Genomic DNA, 27813 nt, shown 5'->3' with positions numbered 1-27813 from the left:
GAAAATGACAACAAAAGTACACAAAAAGACAAGAAAAACCGAAAAAAGTACTCCACAAACCCACAGTACTATCAATCAAGAACAAAATGACAACAGTAATAAACAAAATGACGCCAAATAACACAAAACAACTACATAATATACACAAAATGACTCTCTCTCTCTCTCTCTCTCTATATATATATATATATATATATATATATATATATATATATATATATATATATATATAAATTGTAGAAAACGACAACAAAAATACACAATATGACTCCAAAAAACATGCATTTTAGAAGAAAAATACACAAAATGACAACAACAAACATATAGAATTGCATAAAAACACACAACATTACTATAAAAACCTTTGTTCTTGCCTGTGTTAATGCTCAGATTGGTCTTTATTCTGAATGCTGACATGAATCCTGATAATGTGGCCCTTCGATCAAACACACATTTGTAATAGAAGTTGCCCACCTCTGTTCGATAGACCTTTACTGAGGGATTACTAACCTTAGTTATCCCAAGCATGTGCTGAGTATAAACCAAACATATCGGTTTTTACTATAACCAGTTGGCAAGGTATGACATTTCACAATAAAAGTAAATGCTACTCTGGAAACTACACAGCCTGGTATAAGGACTGCAGGTGATCATGGTGTATGGAGAGGCTCCTCATCACTCACCCGCTCTCTGCGTCTCCATCCTCGGCCAGTGGCTCCCAGAGAGGACAGATTCTAACCGGTCAGCAAACTTACCCAAAGTTTTGTCTTTGGCGCGACTCTTGAATCCCGAGCAGCGCGTACAAAAGTTTGTTTGCATCAGTGATTTCTGTTTAAAGGGATATGGCCCCAGTTTTCCTGGTCGATCAGGCGTCACGACAGACGAGCAGCAGATAGAGCTCTATAGTATGCACTATGCAGGCATGCAGTCAGGCGGAAAAGCCACTTTGACTCTTATTCTCTTTTAACTTTGCACGTTCAGTTTTGTTGCCAGATATGGAGCATGCAACTGGACGCAACTCGGCTTATATTAGAGTCCTCTGCTGTTCATTTATGACATTTATCAAAATAGTGCAGGACATACATTTGACTCTTCAAAATAAAACCTGTCTTATTGTGATATTCTAATCATCAGATTCACATTCACGTGCACAAACATATCAATTTCCTCACAATACAGGTGTCATAAGGACGTTGAATTAAAGAAAAGTCCATTTATATTCACCAAAGGCGTTTTTCAACATGATAGAAGTGCTTTTAGGTTCATATTTCTGTCTGAAATGTACCCACTGATCATTTTAATATGCATTTGTTATTTTCTTGCAGGGAATTCTACATAATAATGATCAAAATGCATTAAAATATGTGATAGTACGTATACTGTTAACGGTATTGGGAATCCTTGTTTGTTCTGCAAGCGAGGAACCCCGGGGGTCCCCATGCACATCCCACCCTGACATCAATCTATTGTTTAAATAAACGCAGACAAGCTGTTTGCATCGCGCTCATGGTTTCACTAGGAATAAACTAAAAAAAAAAACAACATAAGTCACCGGCTCGTAAACACAAATGAGATATTGTGGAGTATATGTGAGCATGCAGTGGATTTAAATGAGCCTTTTTTCTGTCTTTAAACCGGGGACTCTTTCTCTGTACAGAGGCGAGGGATGGGCGTTTGTAACCTGCTCCTGTGTCACGTGGCCTAGCTTCTGCCATCCCATTGGTCCAAGGCACGTGTCTGGGAGGACAGTGGTAAGACGTCACTCCTGGGGGCTCGCATTGAAAATAAGAACAAAACTCCGGAGTGAGAGTATGAGAGCATCAGTTTAGCAGACTCTTAATTTACCCTTAGTTTAGTTTAGCTATAGCCATCCCTCTGCAAAAAAGTGCAGAAGCTCGCTAAATAGGACGCACATTTAAACATGTTTTAGCTCTAAAAAAAAAAAAAAAGAAGAAGCTTTAGTAAGGGGGGAATATATGCCTAAAAGTATGCTTTTCTCCGAGGACACTACCGCAAGGGTTTGCATGGTGTCCAAGGCACTCACCAGCGATTAGATATTCATTTTTGCAAAACGATTTTTTTTTTTTCCTTTCTTGAAGTTCGCGATTTTTTTTTCTCCAATATATATCTTTTATTGCAGCGGTGAGAACGAGAAGGGGTTAACGAGAGTAAAAGCGGGGAAAGTGAATCAGTATGGAAGAAAATGATCACGGCAACAGAGATGTGGTGGAGAGGCCGAGGTCGGCCGATGAGTCCAACAGAGCCATCCTCCCCCTGCTACAGGCTCCGGGGAACCTGCAGATCCCTCACCGGGTCACCAATTTCTTCATTGATAACATCCTACGCCCGGATTTCGGACGGAGAAAGGACAGCAGCAGCAGCAGCGGCGAGAACCGTGAAGTAGGTAACCTGGCATCGCGGGAGAGCCGCAGCAGCCCCGCCGCCCCTCAGACCGAGCCGGTGGGAAGCACGGTGCCCGCAGAGGGGACTTCCACCCCGCATACGGTCACCGCGACCAAGAAGCAAGCTATAGCCGCAGATGAACCCCTGAAACCCCGCGAGGAGAGTGGAGACCAGTGCCTAAACTCAGACTCTGACAGTTCCCAAGCCAGCTCGACCCCGGCGGCATCCAAGCCGCCTATGCTGTGGCCAGCCTGGGTCTACTGCACCAGATACTCGGACAGGCCTTCGTCAGGTCGGTGCATTGCTTTTTCTTAATCTTTCTTTTAATAATAAAGAGGAAAAAAATAAAAAATCCTGAATCACCCTCTAACACTGACCCCATTGGCTTTGACTGAGTTCTGGCAAAGTAGAGCAAACAGTGCATGAAACAATAAATGGGAATTTAGAAAGAATAAATAAAGCTGTTTAGAAATCACAAAACAAAACTAAAATATATAGCCACTTGCCTAGATTAGATGATTGATTCTTGACCATAAAACAATGTCAATAAACCCCAAGCTAATTCACAAACACAAGTTGAAATTCACAATATATATTTAACAAAAATACTACATGCTATATTAGTATTTTTTTAACCGTTATCTACAATTATCTACAATTGTATTTCCCCAATTTGAAATACCCCATTTCACTTGGTCTTGTAGTAAATTACCTCGGGTTATTATGAATATGATGCCATCTATAAAGCAGGACACACGTAAGCGCGTTGATAGCACGTCATTCTCCCATATAATATAATAAATAATTGCACGTTCGTTTTTCTTTTTTAAAAAACAAAAAAAACAATACATTTTTATATTTCTGGATGCAAATATATAATAGTTTGCACGACTTCCGCATGCAAAAACAGCCTTTGTGATGATCTCACTGATGTTATTTCTAATAAAACTGCACACATAATGTACCCCGTCTGTTTTGGTAAAGTTGGTATAAAGTTTAGATTCTTTAGGTGTCCATGAAAAGTGGAGTACAACTTGTTCTCATGCATTATGTAACACCATATAGAGTAGCGTAAGACCACTACTACGAGTAGTAGTAGTAGCAGCTTTACAACGAGCTGCATGTGGATAAAAAAAAAAAAAAAAAAAGAATCCACACATTGATTCATGAATTCAAGTCTGATTTTGTCGCCTTTTGGGGTGTTTTGTGTTGTTTTGAGGAGGGAATTAAATGTCCTATGGCTCCAGTAACACAGGCCTCCATCCAGATGGAAAATTAATGTGTATCCAATCCAATGTGCGCTGCTTACATTCTGTTCACGTCTGTCCATTGAGGAGCTTTGAGTGGCTCACAAAAAACTCAAATGCAAAGTGGCTGCACTGAAGATGTTCCAGTTTTCTAATAAGCTGCTAAAACAATGGCTGGGTTGGAGTGTTGATGAATTTACAGCAGCAATGTTGGATATGAACTGCTTAACCTATATATAGTGTATACGATAACGCGTGGGTGCGTGCGTGTGTATATCTGCGTGCTTGTGCGTAAGCGTGGAAGATAGGAAAGATGGTACACGTTGCACTAGGAGTTTTTTTTTTTTTTGTTTTGTTATTTTTTTTACAATAATTTTAAAATAAAGTTTTTGTTTACATTTTGGGGACCTTTAAAGCAATATATATTTTTTTATATACAAACAAAGGTGAACAGCTTTTTTTGTTTTTTGTTTTTAAAGTGCATCTTTTTCTAACTATAGTTTTTATTTTACCTTTTACGCACGTGTTTTTGTGCATTACTGTGAATGCAAATCGAGAATAAATTTCATACATAAACAAAGGTGAACTCCTTTTTTTTTTAAAGGGCCAAAAGTGCAATTTTTTCTCACTAGTTTTTCTTTTGTCAAAACCCCTTTTACGCACGTGTTTTTGTGCATTACTGTGAATGCAAATGGGGAATAATTGAAATGTGTGTATTTTCAATGTGTCACTGTGCTCTGTTGTGTGTTATTAGTCATCTAAAAAAAAAGTACATTTTGTTTATGAACACAATCACAATTACATTGACTTGTGAAACTGACCAACCTGTGTGTGTGTGTGTGTGTGTGTGTGTGTGTGTGTGTGTGTGTGTGTGTGTGTGTGTGTGTGTGTGTGTGTGTGTGTGTGTGTGTGTGTGTGTGCATAAACCACCCCAGGGCCGAGATCTCGCAAACCAAAGAAGAAATCATCGACCAGCAAAGAGGACAAGCGACCACGGACGGCCTTCACAGCAGAGCAGCTGCAAAGACTAAAATCGGAGTTTCAGACAAATCGCTATCTGACGGAACAGAGGCGACAGAACCTGGCGCAGGAACTTGGCCTGAACGAATCTCAGATCAAGATCTGGTTCCAGAACAAACGGGCCAAAATCAAGAAGGCCAGCAGCTCCAAGAACAGCCTGGCCTTGCACCTGATGGCACAGGGACTGTACAATCACGCTACTATCACGTCCAAGGACGAAAAATCAGACAGCGATTGATTTCCACAGAAGCTATCCAGCCCCCCTCCAGACGAAAAGGACTCTATAATCCCTGTGATAGATGTTTATAGAGCTATCACAGAAATATCACCGAGTACTGACAGGAATGTACCACAAAGTATCACTATTACAGATTTCAGATATACAATAAAGTCCATGATAACACAGACTACACAACTTTGTAGACACCTATGGGAGTATTATAGTGTTTTTTCGTTATTAAGGAGGGTTAATCAAGCCTACAATGCAATAATTTCATCGAATAAAGGGCCAGTGTATAAAGTATACCAGCATAAATCCTTTTTAAAAGAAAAGATTAGAGATATTTCTGCAGTATCACGTCTATAAAAGATGTTGTATAAAGGTATGTTTTCACTGTTTGTCGTTTCTGCCCCCCACCCACCACCCCCCCACCCTACAGGAGGAATGCTCCCATGCAACCCCTCATTTTAATATAATGTAGGATCACCATCCATGATTGTCATCATTTCACATTTTACTTGCACTTGCCGTTTTGACTTGTGAGTGAACAGACTTGAGTCCAAAGAAAATGTCTCTGCTGCATCCAGGCTACTGTGAATTTAAATACATGCTAAGGTGGTTTTATTTTTCATGCTTGTTGGGTTTCTTAGTTTGGTGTGTGGACAGATGAAGATGGTGTCATGAGTCATTTGCAAAGCTAATTGGGTGGATTTTTTTTATTTTTATTTTAAAAGGTTTTTATTTGTTTAGCAGGAAAAGCTTGTTGTTGACTCGTTGCTATGGATTTCATTTCTGAACACGCCACTGGACTAAAAAAAAAGCTGAGTTAGGCCTCGTGTTTGTGGTCGTCTCACAGCCTTTGTGTATGTGTGTATCTCCATTATACCAATGCATCAGTGCAGCTGATATAGTTTAAATAGCAATATGAATCATTTTTGTAGCTAAACAAAGGCTATGAAGCTGCCTGTTAAGTCACAGAAACAACTCTGTAGCATAAAGACAATGATGACAACCATTTTTGGGCACTCGGACTATGAATGCAGGTTATTTGATGTTCTTGTTAGATCTTTATATACATTTTTATTACATAACCATATATCAAAAGAAAGCAAACCCATCACCGACCGTATTACAAATGTTGGAAATCTCCTATCATTGTGGAAAGGACGTCATATGTGTATTTATATAGATTATATTGAGAAAAAAAAATCTATCCAATGACCAGTGTTGCTTTAGAGTAGTTATCTGAGGTGTTTACACTGCTTGTTTATCTTGCAATAACTTTTTTTTTTGTTTTTTTTGTGAATGGAAATTTGTTTACGGGGCCTTTGCATGAAAGCTGCAATTTGTTGTCTTTGGGGGGTAAAAAAAAAAAAGAAACAGGTAAAGAAAAGGTCCTTTTCGACATGCGTATGATCGAGTTCAGTTTGACACTATGTATCCATACCAAATTGAGAGCTTTTTGCCTTTCAAAGTGTTTTGTTGTGTATCTGCAAAAAAAAAAAAAAAAAAAAAAGTGTGTGTGAATTAAAATCCACCAAACAGAGACACACTTTGCCTTAAAGTTCGAATGAACTTTTTATGAAACTGAACTGTGCCGAATCAGAAAAGCAGTATTACTTCAAATGCAGACTACTCCAAGTTTAATGCCTTTATGAAAAACTGCTGGTACGACATTATGAATTTACTCATCAGCGTATATCTATCTATATATAAACATGTTTAAATGAAATTACAACACAGAGTTGTAGAAGACAATGCTATTTTTTATTTTACGTTGGGATTATCTTTTGGTATAAATGTACATAGTTTGTATCATGTATTAATTGTGTAATTAACAAACCCCCTTGAAAACGGCAAAAGAGTAAATAAACCTTGAATATACACAAATGAGTTTCTGAGATCTCTGCAGTGTTGGTTGTGTATTGCTAATCACAGACCTTGAAATTGTAATTTCTATACACTTCTTGCTTAAAGAATCTCAATCACTTAAAAAAATAATCATTAACAGGCATCAAACACCAGAAATCTTAATCAGACAATTATAATTTGCAGCATTAAACTTGTTTCCATGCAAACACACACAGTGAAGCCCTGAATCGGATACATGCGCAATCATATTTAATGCATTGAGATTAAAACTTTACAAAGGCATCCAAACATTATGCAAAAGATAAGCCTTGAACAATTCCCAGGCATGTACCCTCCACAATGCCTTATCTGCATTTCCATACTTGCACCACTAGTCTTTGAACATCATATCTAACAGCCAGTGACTAGCATTAGAGTGGATAGGGCTGCTCCCAGTACCGTCTTGGAGACGGTCAGTCTTCATTGGTGCAGCTGAAAAGAGCCTTTGCTTCTATTACAGTGAAGAACTGGGAGTGGAAAGGATGGTGCAGGAGGGAGAAGAGAGGGGGAGAAATGAAGGTCAAAGCCTGTCATGGCTGCAGGTGGCTGCTTTTCCACCCACCTGTTCCTCACTAACTCATTCTCTGCACAGCATTCATACCAACTTTTACGCTTTCATCCACACCCACATTTGATCAAAAGTAGTTTGATTTCACTCTTCTGGCATATAATCCTTCAGTCATTTATTTATCAATGTACTTCTCAGTGGAAGAAACTTCTTCACAAGTTCAGGAAACTTAGACATGGATAGCAAAGCATCATCAAAATCTAAATTCGTCATTCGGCAAGAGACTGACAATGATTTGCATCTTCACTAGAAGTAAGATTCAAGTGGTCAACAGCTTTAAAGTAGATTTTACAGCGATATGTATGTGGTGCAAAAAAGAAAACTTCTGTTATTTAATCACCAATAATTTGGATAGAAGGTGCCGAGTCACCAAATAGTTTTTGAGAAATGGGGAACTGGAAAAAATTGTGCTTTGTTGATTTTCTCAGTGCAGCTGTGAATTTCAGATTATTCCCTTTCTGTGAAAAATGGAAGTGAGCCTATGGGATACAGCAAGAAAGTATCAATGTCTACCTCCATGCACAAAAGGCCCCCATCCTGCCATGACCTCTCCAACCATCCTCCCCCTCCCCTACTGTGTCGTTTACCCACAACTTCTAAATGCTTCCTATGACCAGAGAGGAATCTGCTCAAAGGTGCCGGGGCTTTGTGGCGGAAACATAATTAAAGTGGTGAAAGATGTAAAAGGTGAAGAATGGGGATGACATCAGGCCAATTTCACACTTGGCACTCGAATGGCTAGGTCCAAGCCAGGACTCTTGCCTCGCAACACAGATCAAAGCCCACTGTCACTGCACCAGTGCAAGGGAAAAAAAGAGGCAAAAGAACACCTAACTATGCTAATCCCCAGGACGAATATATTTTAATCTTGTTAGAATACAAGTTAATGCCGAGGCTCAGTGGCTGAACTTTTCTGGCAAGAATAAGAGGTGGACATTGAAATACATTTGCTTATTCTACATAAGGCGTATTCTGGTACCAGATAAACATCCAGAGTCAAAACAAACTTTCTTTTTTGGCAAACTCGGTTCATTATCATGTGCCACATCCGGTACAGGAGGCAGACACCAGCCAGTAAAAATCAAGGCAGTAGATTTCATCAGGAACAACATTGGTAAAGTTTAAAAAACCAGCCCCTGCAGATGTGACGGTGACCCAGTCTGAATCCCCCATGCAGGCACTTTACACGCAAAGGAAATGAGTATTTTGTGGACTGGTTTGTCCCCTCTCACACTGAGCCCTTCTCTCTGAAAAGCACCTTGGTAACCCTTGATCTGTCATGTATGGAAGTCAGGGCGCTGGGGCCTGCCCAAGTTGACTGGGCAGACAATAGCAAGCGGATGCTTTCTGGAAAAGTCACACCCAGGCAACTCTCATTTCACACACGGTGTTTGAGTGACCCTGACAAAAAAATGCAAGCCATTTCTTTGTGAATTCTTCTTCGTTCACAAAGAATCTTCATTGTGAACTTTAATAATTCAGCCCAAGAACCCAACTTTGTGCCTTTTCCCATGTAGCTACAAAGCAGAATTTTCATAAGAATATATTTGGCAAAAGAAGATTAAACTATAGAAGGAAATCAAATGCATTTGATTTAGAAACATTTTTATTGCACAGATATACACAATTGTTATACGGGTGTTATGAAAATGATGCAAACAGATGAATCTTTCTGATTAAAACAAACTACCAACAATACATACAATAGTCTGGGGAGAAAAAAAACAGCAATTACATCTTTTAACAGTACAAACTGTAACAGCTGCTTCCAGGACAATATAACTTCACACATTACTGATGGTAAGGCAGAGCTTTGACTTTGACAGGCGGAGAATCTCAGACATTGGGTTTGAATACAACATCATGACAAGGTTTCTTGCATAAGCCTTTACTTCATCTATCAAACGCTTCCCCTTAATAATTCCTTATTAAGGCAGCAATGAGAGATACATGATCGGTATTCTTATGCTTAACTGATTCTGTGATTGCAATATTCTTTGGTCAATTATAAATATATATATTTTGGAGATTTGTTTAGAGTCACCGAATGCCCAACCATTTGCCAAAATTCCTGTGATTTTGATTTTTGTATTCAATAAACAAAGTAGAACAAAAATTAAACCACACAAAGGAAACATCATTTTTTACAATATGTTTTTATTATTTGGATTTTGAAAAATTATTAAAGATTAATTAAAAAATGCCTAGAAAAATATGACAGTCACAAACCCTTTCGAATTCTAACTTCTATTAAAGTCAAATAACCTTCAAATTAAATTTCAAGGTAAACTGATTTTCAGCTGAACTTAAATGCCCTACTATATATAATAAATCTGAATTACATTAAACAGTAAGAAAAAAGGAAGTTGATTGATATCTACTCTCCCAATAACTAGGCTAAGTGAGGTGCAGATATTCTGCTACTCACTGACATCTTTGACATCTTATTCACACTTCTGCACTAGCATTAGCTCTTAGTTTAACATCTGACAGAATCAGAGCAAGCTTTATTTTTCTGACAGGACTTGTATAATCAAGTGACACAAAAGCATACACACTCCTCCAGTGGAAATGTAAACATATTGTAATTTTACACTACACGTTTATCAAAGTCTGGGCAAAAGAAAAGATGAGTGGACAGTTCCATATAAACATGTCTAACACACTCTTCTTCTACATACCATATAAAGATGTACAATGTACAGACGTGCCAGTTCCGGCGTCTTTTACAGTGTTTGTGTTGCTTGCTGACACATAGCTCGACAGGGTCAAGGATACATCTGACTCACCTCAGGCCTCCTGCTCTCCCAGGGGACTGGCCTGTCACTCACTTTGTGGTTTTGGATCATAACTGACAGAGGCATAAAGTGAGAGCTCCATGCTGCATCAACAGCAGCAAAATCATGCCCAAAAACCCATCCTCAGCATGACATCTTCCTCCTGGTCCACCACCATCACCTCTGTGCACTGTGGAGAGGAAGAGGAGGGAAAAAATAATTGTGGTTAAAGTGAGCAATAACATGTGTCAGCAGAAAGTGTCAGAAAATAGACAATAACTGCAACATTTTTCAAGCAACAGTTGAGATGTAGAGCACTTTGCAATAGATCTGCAGCTGAAACCCCGAAGACCATTATCAATAATAACCTATTTTAAGTCTCTTTTCAGGCTACATATTGACAACAATGTAACAGCATCATGAGTTAGAAAACTATCATTTTGAATAGCTCAGTCTATTTATAGTCTTTTATAATTATTCCCACGTAGAGCTGGGCCATAAGGACAAAAACTCATATTTTTTATCAAAATGGCGATATACGATATAAATCACAATAATTTTAATTAATTCCATGTCTAACCGGAAAGACAATTCTGGGTTAAATTTGCTGATAAAAAGTGCCACATAGGCACATTTATTAACAAACAGCTGCACAATGTGTGTCACTTTTGGCTTTTTCACTTACAAGGGACAGCACGTGTGAGTGGGTTCTGTAGTGTGGCTTGTTTAGGGGAAGGTCTGGGTTAAGAAGCACTTAGCAATCCATCCAACTGTGCTTTTTATGTTGTTTGGAAAAGGAGAGAAAGCAGTGACTCCTAAAATTTGTATTCCAATACAACATAAGCTATTTAAAAAAAAAAAAAAAATTATATATATATATCTCAATATAGGCGATATTCTAATTTTCTGTATCGCAAAAACAGAAAACCCGATATATCTTGAGTCTTGCTAAATTGCCCAGTCACATAAAATAATAACTAAAACACCGTTACATTCAAAGGTTTGAATAAAATACGTGTTCTGCTTGCGTTAAAGGAGGAAAATATTTTTTCCATTTTTCACTTAAAAATTCATGGCCTGTTTTTTTAAAATAAATAAACTACAAATAAATGAATAATTCCTAATGGCATTAAGGCAGTGACATTGTTCTAATCAAGTAAATAAATGTTTTGAGCTTGAAAAAAGTACTGATGTTAGAAAACCACATAAATCGTCACAAATCTAATGGCGGCTGAATCTCTACAAATTGGGGATAACTAATGACTAATCTATGCCTGATGTGGTGTGGCGGTCACGATCTAAAATCTAACACTGTTTAAATGACCAAAACACCTAAAAAAACAAACAAAAACGCAATATGTGTGTGTTACGAAGAGAGCTACATCTCAGTGGAAGATGCCAAAGCTCACAGTAGTGGGCGTGTCCGTACCTCTCCCTCTCTTTTGCTGCATGCTGCCATTTTAACTGTTCCTGAGTGGCAGGAGGGAGGGTGGGGTTGGTGGCGGCCATGATGGTGATAGCGGAATCACTGAAGCCACTCGTGCAATGCAGCCTGAACATCAAAGCTAACGCACACATTGGGACACCGAGTGTTTAAGGCCCAACCCTGACATTATCGGCACAAGGCGAAAAAGTGAAGTTTTAAATTTAGTAACGACGCACTTTTTGCAGGCCGTTTATTATACATGCGTGTACTAAGATAAAAAATAAATGTGAAAAATTCCCAATGGAGATATTTGCCATTTAGATAATAATTCAGCTTTTTCTTGTGACTTTCAAGGAATTACACTTGTCTTAGAAAAATTCCTTTGAAATCTTATTTCAATATCTTGTTTGTTGTTGTTATCACTGTTTAAAATGACTTGTATGTATGAAAGCTAAGAGAGAGAATGGATGAAAAGTGTGATCAGCTTCTATTGGTAAAGAAAATGTATACAAAGCTAAATTTAAAACAGTAAAAACAAAGTGAAAAAGAAGCTAAGCTGATAGCTCCAGTCTAGGATTAGTTCAAATATACAGAGAGCTAAAGCATGACATGACAACAAGAAATAAATACCAACGTGCAGATTCAAAAATTATACTTACTGTTTGATGGAAGTATCGTAAAAAATCCCAAATTGTATGCAATCCAAAAAATAAAAGCAAAAGCAACTGTCCTGACGTCCTTAAGGTGAACCAATCACACAGAACGTTTGAATAATTTCAAAAATCAAGTCAGTGGTCTTCCTAAGCACACGCCGCATATCCCACCTCCAAACGTGTACATAATATTTTTTAAAGAGGTCGTCCTCTGATGGGTAGACTGACTGCCAACCCACTATATTTGAGGTCAAAGTTCATCACTTCCCCCCTGGCAACACCAAGGCAACAAGCAAACGGTGTCTAGACAGGTCATGGTACCCCCCCATGCCCAAATCGACCCACCACCCCCCGGTTCCTTCCGGAAGGAGGTGTCACCAGCAGCCAAGTGCAGGGTAAACAGGGCAGAGGGGGAGGTGGCCTTTGGCCCTAGTGAGGTCGGATCAGTACCTCCACCCTCCAATGATCAAAGCGGGGGAACCACCATGCCAGGGCCTTGGTCAGTGGGGGCAGGGTTCAGAAATGAACTCTGCGTTTCTGTAATCTAGACGTATCCAGAGCCGATTGTCTTCTTTCACGGCCAAAAACGGACCCTTCCGGTGAGGCTGATTACATTAAAGAGGACAACCTCTTTTCACAGGGGCACCCAGACAAAAGAAGCGCTTCCGTGCTCCTCGCCATCTGGTCCCAAAATAACAAAAAAGGTCCCAGGGAACAAAACAAAAAAAAAGGCTCTGCTAGCACACAGCCCCAAATGAAAGGGAAGCTGTTTGAATTGATGGGATGGCTGGACAGATAAGTAAACATACAGTAAAGCCTGTCATTTACGCAAAGATTGGAAACCAATTTACATGTGCAAATACAACAGTGTACAGCAGCTTATGAGAAGGGCTAAAATGTGACGCTTCTTTGCACCAAGAAGACATTTTTGCAAAGCACATTATTATCATTGTTATCCATTAATGTTTGAAAGCTCCTTATCACTTTAAACTAATTATATTAAACCTAAAAACACCATATGCCTAAATTTAGGCCAAAAATGAGATTAAAAGCACATTAATATCCTTGTTTATCACAATACAGTCAATAGAAATCAAGCAAAATAATTCAAAGCATGGTAAATTAGGCATAACTCTGGCTAAACTATGCTAAGGATTTCACACACATTAGGCTGATTGCCAATTGATTTGCAACCTTGCGTTTTGCCTACCACTTCAGTTATAACACAGATGTGAAGGTCTCAACCTGGCCGCCTCACGCTCACTATTGGCACTCTTCGGATTTTGGACTGGAAGCAAATCATTTTTTCTCACCTAATCTTTAATCAGGTGAAACATAGATTTTGATGATGCCATATTGATAATTCAATTAGTATTTCTAAGCCACACTTTCTAAGCTATAAGAGGAATTCAACTGTTAGAATAATTGTAGAAAATGCATTTCTGCTTTCACAATGTAGTTTCTCAACATGATATGTGATGGGGGGAAAAAAATCGGCTATGCTGTAAAACACAAGCTACCACATGCATTGTTCATGCCTATTCTAAGACGGTTAGACAACTCTAAGATGCTCAATTTTTGATGGAAATGTCAAATTTAAAATCCAGTGCATCTCTGTTGTGAGGGAAATAATGTGGTCTGTTCACTCCAACGGGCTTTTTGAAAGGTTTCCATGTTCAACATGCAGGCACTGTAGGTAAGCTACATGGCTTTATATTGTCACACAATGCAGAGGCTGAGGCATTTGAAGCTCTGTTTTGCTCAGGCTGATTATGTGCTCTGCTATGCATGGCCTGTTTTTTTTTTCCTCTCTCTACCTCAGTTTAGATCCACAAGGAAATTTAGTAAATAAACAAGCTCATTAGAGGCAAAGGTGATGCTGTCCTTCATCTTTGATGGTTTTGTCAGGAGAAAGGTGAATATGCAGCAGAAAGAAGAGAAGTGGGTAGCTCACGTGAGACTACAACCGGTTTAAATGGAAAATTCCATTCTCGAATGACACAAATCACGTAAACGCGTGCAAACGCTGCCTTCTTAAGTTTATATTCAATTGAAAGATAAATTAAAACCTACGCTTCGGTTTTGTAAATGTTGTCGCAGACATCACAAGCTGTCAGATAATGCATATGTTTACACAAAGATCAATTTTTAATCATAAGTCCTTCTTATACTGAAGGTTTCTCTTGATTATTTAAAAGAGAAATCCAAAGTTTAACATGAGTGGGCTGTTATATTCTCCACTGAAGCTCTACCTTTAATAAATCATTTCGGTAAAAAGTAAAGAAAAAAGTACACTACATTTTTGGGTAATAATGAAAATAAACATTCTAAATGTATGCGTATACTTTGAGTATTTAAATGAAATTAAGCTATTATCCTGAGCAGAACTAAACACCATCGAGGTAAAAAGATAATTCAAGATTGTTTTATTTCCCTTTAAAGTTTTCAATGAAAGCTACAGTTTAGCCTCAAAGCCAGCTTTGAGGAACATCATTATTATGCAGAAATAATTTCTGCAAACAAGGCCCTTGTTCAATTATACAGCATGTTAGGTAGCACACAATTCAACTTTTATAAGTATTCCAAGGGTAAACACATAATTTGGGAGTGGTTTTATATTAATGATTCATTTTCACCAGATTCAAATTTTTCCGCTTTTATTCGTTCAGTTTTGGCTCTTTTCAAGTGACTGAGAAAAAGTAAATCTCAAATGTTTAATACTAAACATCAAACATTGAATCAATAACCAAACAAATTAGTTAGGCTGCGTGATCTCACATTCTCGTTCACAAAGCAAAGTGAATATTAAAGACAAAACTTGAAGATTTATGACAATTGTATTCTGACAAACTTAGGAATTATTGAAGACCTACATTTGACGAGCTGCCTTTACACATGAAAACCTCATCATACCTGTTACCAAGCAACATCCTGCAAGTGCATTCCATCAGAAAATGTTTTCAGAACAACATCTAAAAGGGAAAGTTAATATTGAATAACACAAATGAGATGCTGAAAATGAACACCAAGGATATTTTATAATATGTTTAGGGCAAAAAAAAAATCCACATTATTCCTGCAAACATCAGTGTTTGCTTGGACAGTAATTTTTTAACTGGTGAAAAGTATTAAATATGAAACGCATATAACATTTCTAGTTTTTGTGTCTTCAGCTTTCGGGTCAAACCTTATAAACAAACAGCACCAACACATCAATCCATGAATCAATCAATTCCAAGAAGAAGCACAAATCATTCCAGTTATAAACGGCCAAACCACATGTGAATTTTTTTATGAACCTTAACTTATGCATTGGTTACTTTAAATCACCAGTGTCCAACTCAAGGCTCGGGGGCCAAATCTGGACCTTTAAAGAATTAAATTTGGCCCGCAGGAGAAAGTAAAAATGCCCAAGAAAACATGAATCATTGTGTAAATTACAAACTAATTCAGTTGTAGTCCCTGCCAATGCACACATTTAATGAAAATCCACAATAATTGCAGGGCTCAAAGTTTTCCCATGCTTACACCACATGATGGCAGTTACAGTATTTTCAAAATGTTGAAATAACTCAAAATTTACCCCAAATCCTGCATTATTCTCAAATTAATTAACAATGGATCGAAATAATCAAAAAATTTTGAGTGAAGATCCTGCAAGGACTGATAGCTGTCAGTTATTGTTTTATATATTTTACAAATATTTTCTACGTGAAAATTAAAACTAGGATACATGAATGATATATTTCTCATTTCCAGCCGACTTCAGAACAAATTGGTCACTGTTTGGCCCCTGAACCAAAATGAGTTTGATGCCCCTGCTGTTAAGGCGTAGAGTGAAAATGTTTTAGTTTCTCCTATAGGTGTGGCCATGTCCCACCTTACTCACTACAGACAGGGGATTCTCCCAGCCTGATTGTTTTAAAGTTCCTAAAATATGTCCCTTTATGTCATAAAATAACTAAATTCACTCAGTGAAGTAGAGCTGGACCTCTGAGTAATGGAACAGTAAAGGCAACACAGCTTTAACTATACAGTGACATCAAACACTCCCTGTACTGACTAATTATGACACCTTTACCCTTTCAATTCTGAAATTACCATTCAATTATAATTATCAACGTTGGGGTTGCATTTCCTTTTTTGCAACTGTTGTCAAACTAGGAATGGAATGAATTTCCTTGACATCACTTGAAAAGAGAGGAAAAATTCAAAAGCGATTGTCTCGATGTCACTTCCTAAACAGCTCCACTTCCTCCCCCTGCCTTTGCCAATCTACCAGAAGCCACGCCTCTACTTTTGTCATCACGAAACATAACGTTTAACACACCAACACACATGTAAAATTGTTTTTCACAAATAAAACACTTACGGTAGTTTGATTAAAACATGTTTATTACGTGTCCATGAGTAATAAGCAGCTCAAAGATAAATTCTGTCCTCCATGATGCTACGCTGCTCAGAGTGATACCTGCTTTCTGTTGTGACGCGCGACCTTGTTGTCATTCACAGTTTACGTACGCGCATTCACTTTGATTGACAGAGTCCGCTACAGGAAGTCAAAGCCTATTGGATAGGCGATCACGACGCAATTTGCAATTTGTATAGAGGTCTAGAAGACGAAAGCGAGACTTATATACGGTACATTGAGGTATATGAATGACCACCGGCAGTAGACCACAGTAAAATACTAGTATTTTTTTGCAATTCAAACGAATGGTACATAAACGTAGATTTCTCAGAAACTCCAGATATCAGCTTTAACGTAAGGTCACCACCCACGTGATCAGTACGTACGTTTGCTAGTTTAAAGACTTGCACACACAAAACAAAGCTTGTTAGGTGTGAAAAATGGCCCAGATTTCAGTTTCACTTGCAAATTTATTGTGTTCATGGCATCATACATTCTACTCATCTCATCACACACGTTTCCTGTTGCTTTTCAGGTTGCAATGTGGCTACCAGTCATAAGAGTGCTGAAATAATCAAACATATTTCATTAGATATGTGGGAGTTTGTTATGCTGAGTGGGCAATAGCCGATTATTACCACAGCATGACTACTTCAGTAAACCTCTAAATGCGATTGGACTTTTTATACAATTGTATTATTAGAATAAAAACACATTGTCAGTTTGAAGGTAAACATACTCATGCGTCATATTGTGGTCGTATTATGTTAAACCGTTAAAAAAAAGCTTTAAATGATATTGCAAGTAGTGTTACAGCTCCGAAACATTTAAAGAAACTGTTTAATTCCATTCAATTCAACTTTATTTATATAGTGCCAAACACAATCTCATTGCACTCGTAAAATTTAAAGTAATGTTTTAATGAAAAAAGTGGCAATGGAGAGGAAACGCTACATTTTAACAGGAAAATAAACTCCAGCAGAACCGGACTCAGAGGTGACAGCCATGTGCTGGATCGGATGGGGTTAGTTCACAATTTGAGGAAAAATTAAACATTTTTATCAGTTGTCAAACAAAAAGGTCGGTACCGCTGCTTCAAGAACGCGAGGTAAACATTGTAAACTGTTGTATAACGTCATTGAAGAGAAATACACAAAGTTCCCCTAATTGTTGCCAGTACTTAGTTCTTGCATGATTTGATGCTGAACAACCTTAAATTGTGTAATATGAGAAACATTTTTTTCGTGAAAAAATATGTCAAAATACTAAATTCGTATTATTTTTTCTAAAACTCAAGAACACTTTTAAAGTCAAACCTACCAATTCTGTGTGCAAGCCTACTGGGGGTTACCCATAGCAGCCAGACACCTGCTTGGTTTCCCAACAGTGAGGAAAGTGAAGTGAGTGTGACATATAGAGGGCAGGTGGTGGCAGTCATGTAGAGTATGCAAGTGCAGTCCCAATCTGTAGCGTCTTAGCTCCATAATTGCTTATTTTTTTCTTAGCGATCTTCAATTATGTCATCAGGCCTTTATGGAGTACTCATTATTCAGAGCAACAAACAAGCTGAAAGTAACTCTCAATCCTACAGAGACATGGGAAATGCATTGCAGCGAGAGACTTGAGTCACTGAGTGAAACCAACAAGAACCAACATGACACCTGGCATTTTACTGCTAAAGTGGGCTGTTGCACACTGCTGAGCACAATGGTCAGACACGCTTCTTAATTGTGCAGGTTTGAGCTGAAAAAATGTTACACATTTATACATTAAAGGAATGAAAAACCTAAAAATTTGATTTGGTAATTTTTTTTATTTTTTTTTTTAAATCAAAATTTGAAAAATATAAACAGAGTGATCATAGTTTGATCATTTGTAAACCACAAAATACATTTTATAAAAAATAAAAACTTGAACTTAAACACCATTTTTGTTTGTCCTTTTTGTTTTGTTTTTTTTTTTTACAAAATTAAATTTAAAATAAAGAGTTTAAATTGTAAAAAAAAAAAAAATTGTATTCATGCACTTGTTTTCTACAGATAAAATCTGCATTACTTGATAAAATCGTTTGGGATATATTTGAAAATATAAATCACTGTAAATATCCACCTTTAATTGTCAATGTTTAATATTGATGTATTGCTTGCCAGACTTTCCTTTAATGCTCTTTTTTATTCCTTAAAATCAGTGGAAACATAACAAAGTCACTATTTACTTAATAGATTAACTGAAGGTCGGAATTCAATGTCATGTCACAAAACTTTGTGATGATGAAAAAGCTAAATTTTGACTAACAAAAAAAAACCCATCAGTACAGAAAGCCAACGGAAATCAGGCAGTTTTAATTACTAATAAATATTAAAAACCTAAAGCTGAAATAATTTTATTGAAAGCCATTTAAAACCAAATTTAATTCCAAGGATATAGTTAACATAGCAGGCGATAAGGTTTGAAGATATGATGGTTGTCACTTTAAAATCAACTATAAAATAAAAGGTAACAATGTATAATAACCCATGCTTCCAAAAGCTGTCATGTGCCCTGACTTAAGTCTGTGCAAACATTTCCAAGAGGGTCATTAGTTAACAGTTGAAGGTGTTGACCATAGTGAAGCAGATAAAAGGACTCAAAGGAAAACAATGTGGAGGTGGGCTGGTACCAGTCACATCGCACAGGGATTCCAGGGGTTATATGCTAAGTCCTGCTAAGAGCCTCAAAGGGCAAACACTGAACACTTCTGCACCAGTGTCTCCAAACCCAGCCAGACTCCAGGCACATAAACATTAAAAATATCACTTTCACATTTGGTTTAACACTTTCACACTTTGTGTCTCTGACACCCAGAGAGAAGGACTGTGAAAGACAAAACACCGCTCTTGGATAAGGATCATGTTAATGCCTATCAATTAGGATCAAAAAGGGATTAACCGGCATGGCTGCGGCGGTGGGATGGGAGCCCATGCAAAGTCACTGAATACGAGGGGTCACACCCCCGACTTCATTAGGCCTGACCTTTCCCTGCCATTGTGTGAGGAGACCCTGCAATCTGTGCCTGCAGTCGAACCCTTCTTTGGAGCCTTGTGGGGAAGTCACACATATGACATGAAGAAAAGCTGTTCCAGATCAGCGAAAAATGAAATATTCACTTTCAAAGTCTGCAGAGCCTTATCAGATTCCTGCAACTTAGCACAGGTGAGTATTTACTCATTAACTCCCAAATTCCAAATCGAGGACATATTCTCTTCCCATGCACCTTGGAGAGAGGCAAGCTTTACTAATTAGTCATAGTGACGCCTCTCTTTACTGTGATGTACCGCAGCATTGCATTGATGAGCTCAAACTCTAGCGTGCTGTCTTAATTTAGGAAAAGGCAAATGGCAAGTGAAGGCAGGTACTCCAGGTGTGTGAAAAATAAGCCCCAATTAGGGAAAAATGCAGGCCCACCCTCCAGTGTCACATATCTGACTTTAAAGGAAAAACTTAGTAAAACAGCTCAACTCCAGAGGTAATATTTCTTAAATATTAGAGAAGAAAAAGCTTACACTGAACAATTACACACTGATAATATACAACAATGGAGCCTGACGCATTTTCTTTTCTTAAATCAATATTTTACCAAAGCAAAAAATACAAAAATCTCAACAAAAAAAAAGGTTTTCTTTATTTTCTAAACAACAAGTAGGAGATTTAAGAGGATTATTCACATGTTTCAGTCCTACAGGACAGGCAAGGTTAATTACCTCTAAATTACAGTTTGCCTGCATCTATCTGTCATTCTGAAAGCAAAGATCTTCAGTAGGGATAGAACCATATGGATTTTTAGGGCCAATGCCGATTTTTCTTGACGATACGAACTGCTGATTTTCTTGAGTCGATACTACTTTTGCCCCCTCAATTTACATCATAACAATTACACAATGATAACAAATGGTACAAGTCTAATTTTTTCAAAAAATGAACATTCATTGTAATTAACAAAGGTGAGTTAAAACAAGTAAAAAATATTTAACAAATATTAGAAACAGGTGATGTAAAACAAGAACAAGTAAAAAATATTTCAGCTCTCTGTAAATAATGCGGATCGGCGAACGCAGCAGCCCACATCTGCCGATACACGTAAAAAATGCAAAAATCGGCCGATAATATCGGCCGGGTGATGTATCGGTCCATCTCTAATCTTCATGTTCCAATGTATTGTTTCTTTGATCAGAGATCGAGCCTGGATTTGTATAAAATCATCATGAGGTAACCAAAAATATTTGAAAAAAAATCACAAGTAGCACAATTCAATAAAGCCAAAACTATTATGGAAATATACTTTAGGATTAAAAATAGATATACTGATATTGAATGAACAACAGAATAGTATAGTTGAATGCAGTAAGAATTTATTTTTTGTCTAAAGTGTGTCGAAATTATAAATGTTAAACAGCTTCTAAAATCTGTAACTTAAAGTTTTTCCTCATGCCTTCTTTAGAGGTTTATATAGACACTGCAAGTTAAACTCTGACCTTCTACTCCAGAGTTGTACACAAAGCAAAGTGAACCTAAAATTGACCCATCCGTACCCAGAGAAATAGAGTATCAATCAGTAGCATGGTGGAAATATTGGGTTTGAACTTCATGTTATTTGTGTGGCCGCGATCCAGCATTTGCTCTTTTTGGACTAAGAACTCGATGCAACTCCAGAGTTAAGTAGATAAGCAGAAGTTCGTTTCAGGCCAAAAGTTTCCACCCAGAAGGTAAGTACGATACTTGTTCAGGCTGCTGCTCAGTTTAAGCAGGCATGTAGCCCAACACTGCAGTCAAACAGTGGTCACCCAGGCCGAGAGCCCTTTCTCAACCATTTATGCGGGTGTTAAAGATGAGCACACAGCATTTTGAGGGCCAGTGCTGGAGTTGCAGTAGAGTGAAAACAAGAGGGCAACACAGTAGCTGGAGCTCCCAGTACATGAAACCAGCTAAGAAAACTAACACCAAACACACCGATCAACCCAAGTAGAGTGTTTACTTTCTTTTCTACACCAAATAATACAAGCATTTCTACAACAGTCGTTAAAGTCATAATTAAAACTAATTCAGATCAAACATTATTTACACAGCTGTAGTTGAAGGTTAAATACATAACCTCGGCTCAGTGAGTCACATGTTGTTCATTGATAAATAGTAAAACAGAAAGGAATGTGATTCACATGCTAAAATTGAGATTTTAGCGAAATCTACAAAATATACAGTTATACAAAATATACAGGCTATATGAAACACATGAAAATAAAAAGTAAACTGCAAAAGCAGAATTGGAAAATATTTCTTAAGCAAAAGCAAGAGTTATGAGTGACTATGCAAGGCAACCACAATCATATACCGTATATGTGAATGGTGAGTGGTAACTCATACCCTGGCAATACACACCTTAACTTAAGCGCTTTAACTGAAACTCTTATATCCATGCACTTTGTATTGTTGATTGACTGAATGTATTGTATTTATGTACTTTAAGAGTTGAGAATAATGTTTGTTTTGTGACCTGACAAGGGACAACAGATACAAATTTGCAATTTTTTCTAACTCTGGCACATTTACAATGTGTATTTTTAATTTTTTTTAGTTTTCATCGATGTGCACTGGCCCTTTCAAATAAAGAAAACAAAATATTATTTTTCTTTTTTTTTTTTCCAATGATCTTATCTTTAAGATGACAGGTTCATTTGTATTGTCCCATCTACAAAGCAGCAGAGCTGAAGCCCAGCTTAATGTTCCCGACAGACACTGATGTGTTCTATGAGACACAGGCTGGCTTTCATAGGGGTCTTAACATTGGAGGAAAACAAGTATTCAAAAGGTCAAAGGTCATCTAAACCTTTTCCGAGAGGCAAACTATTTGCTCTTCAAGACAATATAAACTACAGGTAAACTACTAAATTAGATGTAGCAATGTGTGAAGTACTCATGGACTAATTTAAGTTAAATTTACTACCCAGGTAATGCGACTCCTAAGATCCATCATCTAAAGTCTTTATTTTTTAAATTTAATTAAGAAAAACATGTTATAAATCATCATTAAGCCCGTATTGATTCTATATTGGTGTAATGGACAGGCTACACACCTCTGTGTGGTGTTTATGGAGGTTTTTTCTGTTCAAAAGGAGTTTTTTTTCTTCCCATTGTCGCTGATTCTGCTCACGTGGAATTTTTTTTTTTCATTAGCATAACTATATTTTGTAATGAATGCCATGAGGTGACTTCTTGTATTTGCCGATGCATAAATACATTTAAATAATAATCGATTCAGATGCATTTAAAGAAAATGTTTGTTTTTATTGAACAGAAATACATTCTAAAAAGCAATTCAATAGGAAAATAAAAACAAAGAATGTAATTTACTTTATTACAGCTATTAAATTATACTCAATGTATTAAAATAAAAGGTATATATTTGTGTGTGTGGTCTATATTATTGTCTTATATGCCGTTATTTAAGGTATATATTGTAATAAAATAGTATTAGTCATCTAAACTTCTTAATCAAATTGTTGAACAGCCAAAAATTACAGTTTGGGAATTAATATTTTTTGTAAAAAGTTCTTCAAATGTAGGAGGTCTGTAACAATTCATATTTATTCATCTTTTACAGTTCATATATTATTGTAGTACATCTGTATTTCTTTACATCATAATCATTTAATTTGAGGGCTGTTGGTCTTGGTTTTAATTAATTTTCAAATGAGTTGAAACATTTACTTCAATTCCAAAAAGCAACAAAAACTAGACTTTCACAATTAAAAACACTACTCGGGACATGGTAAAAATATGATATTTCTAAAAATTATTTTTTACTGAACATCCGTGGAGCACCAAAGTAGTTGTTCCCAATTTTCCCAAAATGACATTTGTCTGGAAGTTCAGGCTTTCAACAAGCTTCATTACAGTTCCTGTATTGGACCAGCACTAAACCTAAGATGGATGCTGATGGCGTTGAGATGTTGAAGACTGAGAATGACGAAAGGTAACAGCTGTGCTATTAGCAGAGACCAAACAAATGGATCCATGTTTTTTGGCAGTCAGCCAGAAGAGTCCTTAAAATACAGTGGAAGCCTTGATTCAAAACACACCACATCAGTGTCAAAGTAAACTGCATCATCACACACATAAAGCTAGTGAGATAGACAGAAGATAGCAGCAGGTGCTGCAGTGGAAAACAAGCAACGTTTAGAAAAATGCTCAGATTTTCGTGAACAGAAATATGTTCATTAGAGTGTTGGAGTCGCTAGAACGCTGATGAAAGCCTGTTTTCTCCAGTCATCATCATGATTTTAGACCATGTGACCTCACTGTGGGAGGAGACAGTGATCCAACAAAAAACAGAAAGCAGATTTTTTTTTATCAGCATTTTCCAGCTATTCCTCAAATAGGAGTCGCAAGATCTAGATTATGTCCATGAGTATGTCATAAAAAGATTCTTTTTTTTTTTTTTTTTAAATCAGTGTTGGTATAAAATATTGCAATGTAGGCATAACTGACAACAGTCTCTATGCAACATTTAAGATGAAAAACATTTCCATAATGCCGTCTCATTCTCTTGAATTTAAACTATTAACATTAAATGTTAACAGTGCTCAAAAGCGCTTTAATAAAAAGATGAATTAAAAAAACAAAAACAAAAAAAAAAACAAAAAAAAAAAAAACTTACCACTTGTGTGTACACACGGCGCTGAAGTGAGTGGGAATTCAGAGGTCCTCTGTAAATAAAAAACAAAAAAAAAATAAATAAATAAATTTAGCACACAACTGTGATCTACACTTGGCGTGGCGCTACCGCAATGAGGAAGAAAAACTCAAAATTACTACCTTACTGTTACGCCAACACTAAAGCATAACATTTGCAATATAATGCAGTAAACTTTATCTGGAGCAAATTGTACAAAAGAAAAATATTAGAAAAAGGTCAACCTGGTTTCATTAAAAATTAGGTCTGGTATAATGTTTAGTTCATTAGATTAAATTTCTAAAAAGGAAAAATAAATATGGCTTGGCTTTAGAAAATTAATTAATAAAATCCACATACATGCAAAACTGTATACCTTATTTCCTAAATGTTTTAGGCTACAGCTACATACCATGAATGATTACTTTTATTTCACCAAGTACAGTATACAAATTACTGATAAAACCAATTTCCTATAAAATTACAAACATGCGTTTGCATCGTTAAAACTAATCCTATTCTCAGACAGTTCATTTATCTAAGAATAAATAAATAAAGAATTAGGTTTAAGGTTTAATTTACTGCCTTGTTGGTAAATTATCTTGCTTAAACCTTGCACAACATTTATGAATGACCTTGAATAAAAAAAAAAAAATCTACTATTTTATTTGGGCTTCAGAGAAAAACAAAGTAAACAAGCAGTTAAAACACATCAGACAGTGCGGTGGTAATAGGCTGAAGGAGCTGCCTGACAGCAGACAAGTATGGACTCAGTAGATGATAATGAAGAGCTCTGTCCCGGCTGCTCACTGATATGGCAAACAGATAAACATCAAAGACTTTGAGCGTTAAAGTATCTTCTGTTGTCAAAAAGAAGCTTGGAGCATTTTTTTTTTTTAAAGGCAAGGTCAATATTACCTCCAGTTTACCTTATTGAGCAACAAGAATTATGGTTATGTTTAATTATTGTTGAAAGAATGAAGTAACAAATACTGGTAGCTATTAGCCATTAGCGTGCTATTAGAAAACACTGTGAGAAATATAGATAATCTCTCACTTTGATAAGAATAGAATTCACGTAAAAACGAGTTAAGCAATCAAACACATTTATAGGCAGTTGTAATATTCAAACATGTTCACCTCAAGTACAGAAACAAAGCTAAAATATCTAACTGACAATTAAATGCAAATACTTTCATAATCTAATGTTAATTTCTATACAAGAACGTAAAAAAGCATTACATTTAATTGATGTTTCGTTATTACTATAAAAGCCAGCGGACAGTGAGTTAATGTAAAATAGAAGTTTATCAATCAGCAAACTACGGAACTTCATAAAATGCATATATCCCTAGTTCTTTCAAAAATGTGCTTTTGCAAAATAAATATATTTTTCTAAAAGCCGAGTTAATTCTTTCCATCTCTGCCTGTCAACAAAATACCAGTTTTTTTTCTTATATTGAATAAACAAAATATATGAAACCAAATGTTTTGAATTTACAAAAACGTGCAGATCGTTTTTAGTTCAGGAACTAGAAACCCAGAATAACGCAGTTTATGGAAAAGTAAACCATGGCATCATCACAGTTCATAACTACAGCTCTGGGCTAATCTGGCTGCGGTAGGCACTGGAGAAACATACAAAATGGCTACCAAGCACATCACTATTAGACATAAACAACGCAAGCAAAACAGGTTTATAACTTAAGCATTAGCTAAAAAATATTGAACTAGCCCAGTTAATGGTAGCACGAGCCACAGATTATTAAAAAAAACATCATCTGAAAGATTTGCATCATAAAGTATTTAAAAAAATTACAGTACTTTTGATTCACTGTTAAAGTATTGCCTGTTAAAGAATTGCCCTTCCCTACATTTTTTCCCCCACCATAAAATATTGTTTGTACATAACAGAAACCCAAATGTTGGCAGCCATCTTGCCCTAAAAAAGCAGACAGAGGAAGGGGGGAGGATTGCTCCATGAATCATATGACTGTCTGCAGAAAGCTGCAGCAATGGCGCCGGGACGTTTCTGTGGTAGCTGTGGATCAGACACAGACAAATTTGTAAGAAAAGTGTAAATTAATGCTTCTAAACCAGTTACTGTTCTTGGCTCGTTCTATTCACACTGTGCTAAGGATGTAGTACAAAAATGACTGTAAAAATACAGTTAAATTAGGACCACAAATAATGCATCTTATGGGTTTTGAAGCTTGTGCTAAATTATTAATTTCCTTTCCATTTATTACAGTCAGAAAGTAAATTATTTGACAACAAAGAAACTTGAAGCATGTGTTCTGAAACATGGAAAAATGGCTTCCCATTAATGTACAAAGTGCAGGAAAAACTCACCTCTATGTCATTTGGGCTGTCCAGAATATAAGGAGTGAATAAACAGGAAAATAGTGGAAATGCTTTAACTAAAAGTCCATACAATAATAAATTACATTAGCTTAATGTTATGTCTTTTTTTTTTTTTAGTTTGTTCACATTTTGTATACTGTATTATTCTTATTTTGATTTTTTTGTTCCCTGGTGTATTTTCTGATACTACTGAATATGATTTATTCTATTTGTTATCATGTGCACGTTTTCCCGCCACCCTGTCAGGTGAGTAGCCAGGCACGTGCGGGGTTAATCAGCTACATGACGTCAGCACAGGTGCGTCACCTGCGCATCATCCTGGTTGAATGAGGTCAAGTTCCCCCAACAAAAACCGCGACTGAATGAAAGTGAAAATACTCAGTATTTCAACCTAAAATGCAACAATAACACAAAATAAAACATTATTTCACCACCGACGACAACACTGTACCAGAGGAAGACGATTTTTGCTTAGTGTAAATATTATTTTAGGTCGAAAAAAACACCCCTCAGTATAAACACATTGGTGTGAACACAATGCAGCAACCTCACAGTGCACTCTGGAGCTTGACTTACCTGCCTGCGCATGAAGAGCAGTCTGCAGGAGGAAAAACTTTCACCGTGGTTTATCTTTACACATTTATGGCCAAGAGAAGCGACTCCTCGGGGGCGAAGGCGTCCGAGGAAGGACAGCAAACAGCAGCAGCAGCTCCGCGGTGGGAGGCGTCCTGGTGAGACCAGCACACAGACGCACAAAAGTCCATTTCCAGTTATATCAATTACAGACAGACTCCAGACAGTCTGCTCGCGGTGACGTGCCTGGCTCCGCTGCGCGTGCACGCAGGATGGCGCGAGAAGCTTGTGATCAGATTCTGAGCGGCACCGCAGCGCGACCAATGAGGAAGAGGAGTGCTGTCTCGTGTCCAATCAGAGTTGCGTATGGCGATGAGCGCCCGCCTCCCCGCTTCTCCTGGTTCGTCTGTTGACAGTGCGCTGCAAAAAAAATAACAGTCTGAGTTAAAGCAGTTCACTGCGCTGGGATGTGGGTCACTGGCTGCACGCTGTTCACTGTGGGAAAATAACAGAGATGCACTAATAGAAAATCATA

At 37.1% G+C, this 27813-nt stretch overlaps 1 protein-coding gene and 1 long non-coding RNA gene across 2 annotated transcripts; one reads left to right on the top strand and one right to left on the bottom strand.

The window, feature by feature from the left end:
* Window positions 1-1835: 1835 nt before the first annotated feature.
* On the top strand, window positions 1836-6739 carry en2a (engrailed homeobox 2a). The gene is made up of 2 exons (XM_028434458.1): window positions 1836-2695; window positions 4586-6739. The coding sequence occupies exons 1-2, from the start codon at window positions 2194-2196 to the stop codon at window positions 4906-4908; spliced, it is 825 nt and encodes a 274-aa protein (XP_028290259.1). The 5' UTR covers window positions 1836-2193; the 3' UTR covers window positions 4909-6739.
* A 2272-nt stretch (window positions 6740-9011) lies between these two features.
* LOC114454338 (uncharacterized) lies at window positions 9012-27537 on the bottom strand. Its single transcript, XR_003672530.1, has 3 exons — window positions 27282-27537; window positions 24327-24375; window positions 9012-10336 (listed from the first exon to the last, which is right to left on the bottom strand). It is a non-coding gene; the product is annotated as an uncharacterized LOC114454338 (long non-coding RNA).
* Between the last annotated feature and the right edge of the window lie 276 nt (window positions 27538-27813).

Source organism: Gouania willdenowi, chromosome 20 (genome assembly GCF_900634775.1).
Source record: "Gouania willdenowi chromosome 20, fGouWil2.1, whole genome shotgun sequence".
NCBI lineage: Eukaryota > Metazoa > Chordata > Actinopteri > Blenniiformes > Gobiesocidae > Gouania > Gouania willdenowi.
This window is presented reverse-complemented; position numbering and strand designations above follow the sequence as displayed.

What these genes read in the sequence shown, in the direction of transcription:
- en2a (XM_028434458.1), top strand. Translation starts at nt 2,194, where the DNA reads ATGGAAGAAAATGATCACGGCAACAGAGATGTGGTGGAGAGGCCGAGG. An exon ending in CTCGGACAGGCCTTCGTCAG is followed by an intron (nt 2,696 to 4,585) that starts GTCGGTGCATTG and finishes AAACCACCCCAG; the next exon opens with GGCCGAGATCTCGCAAACCA.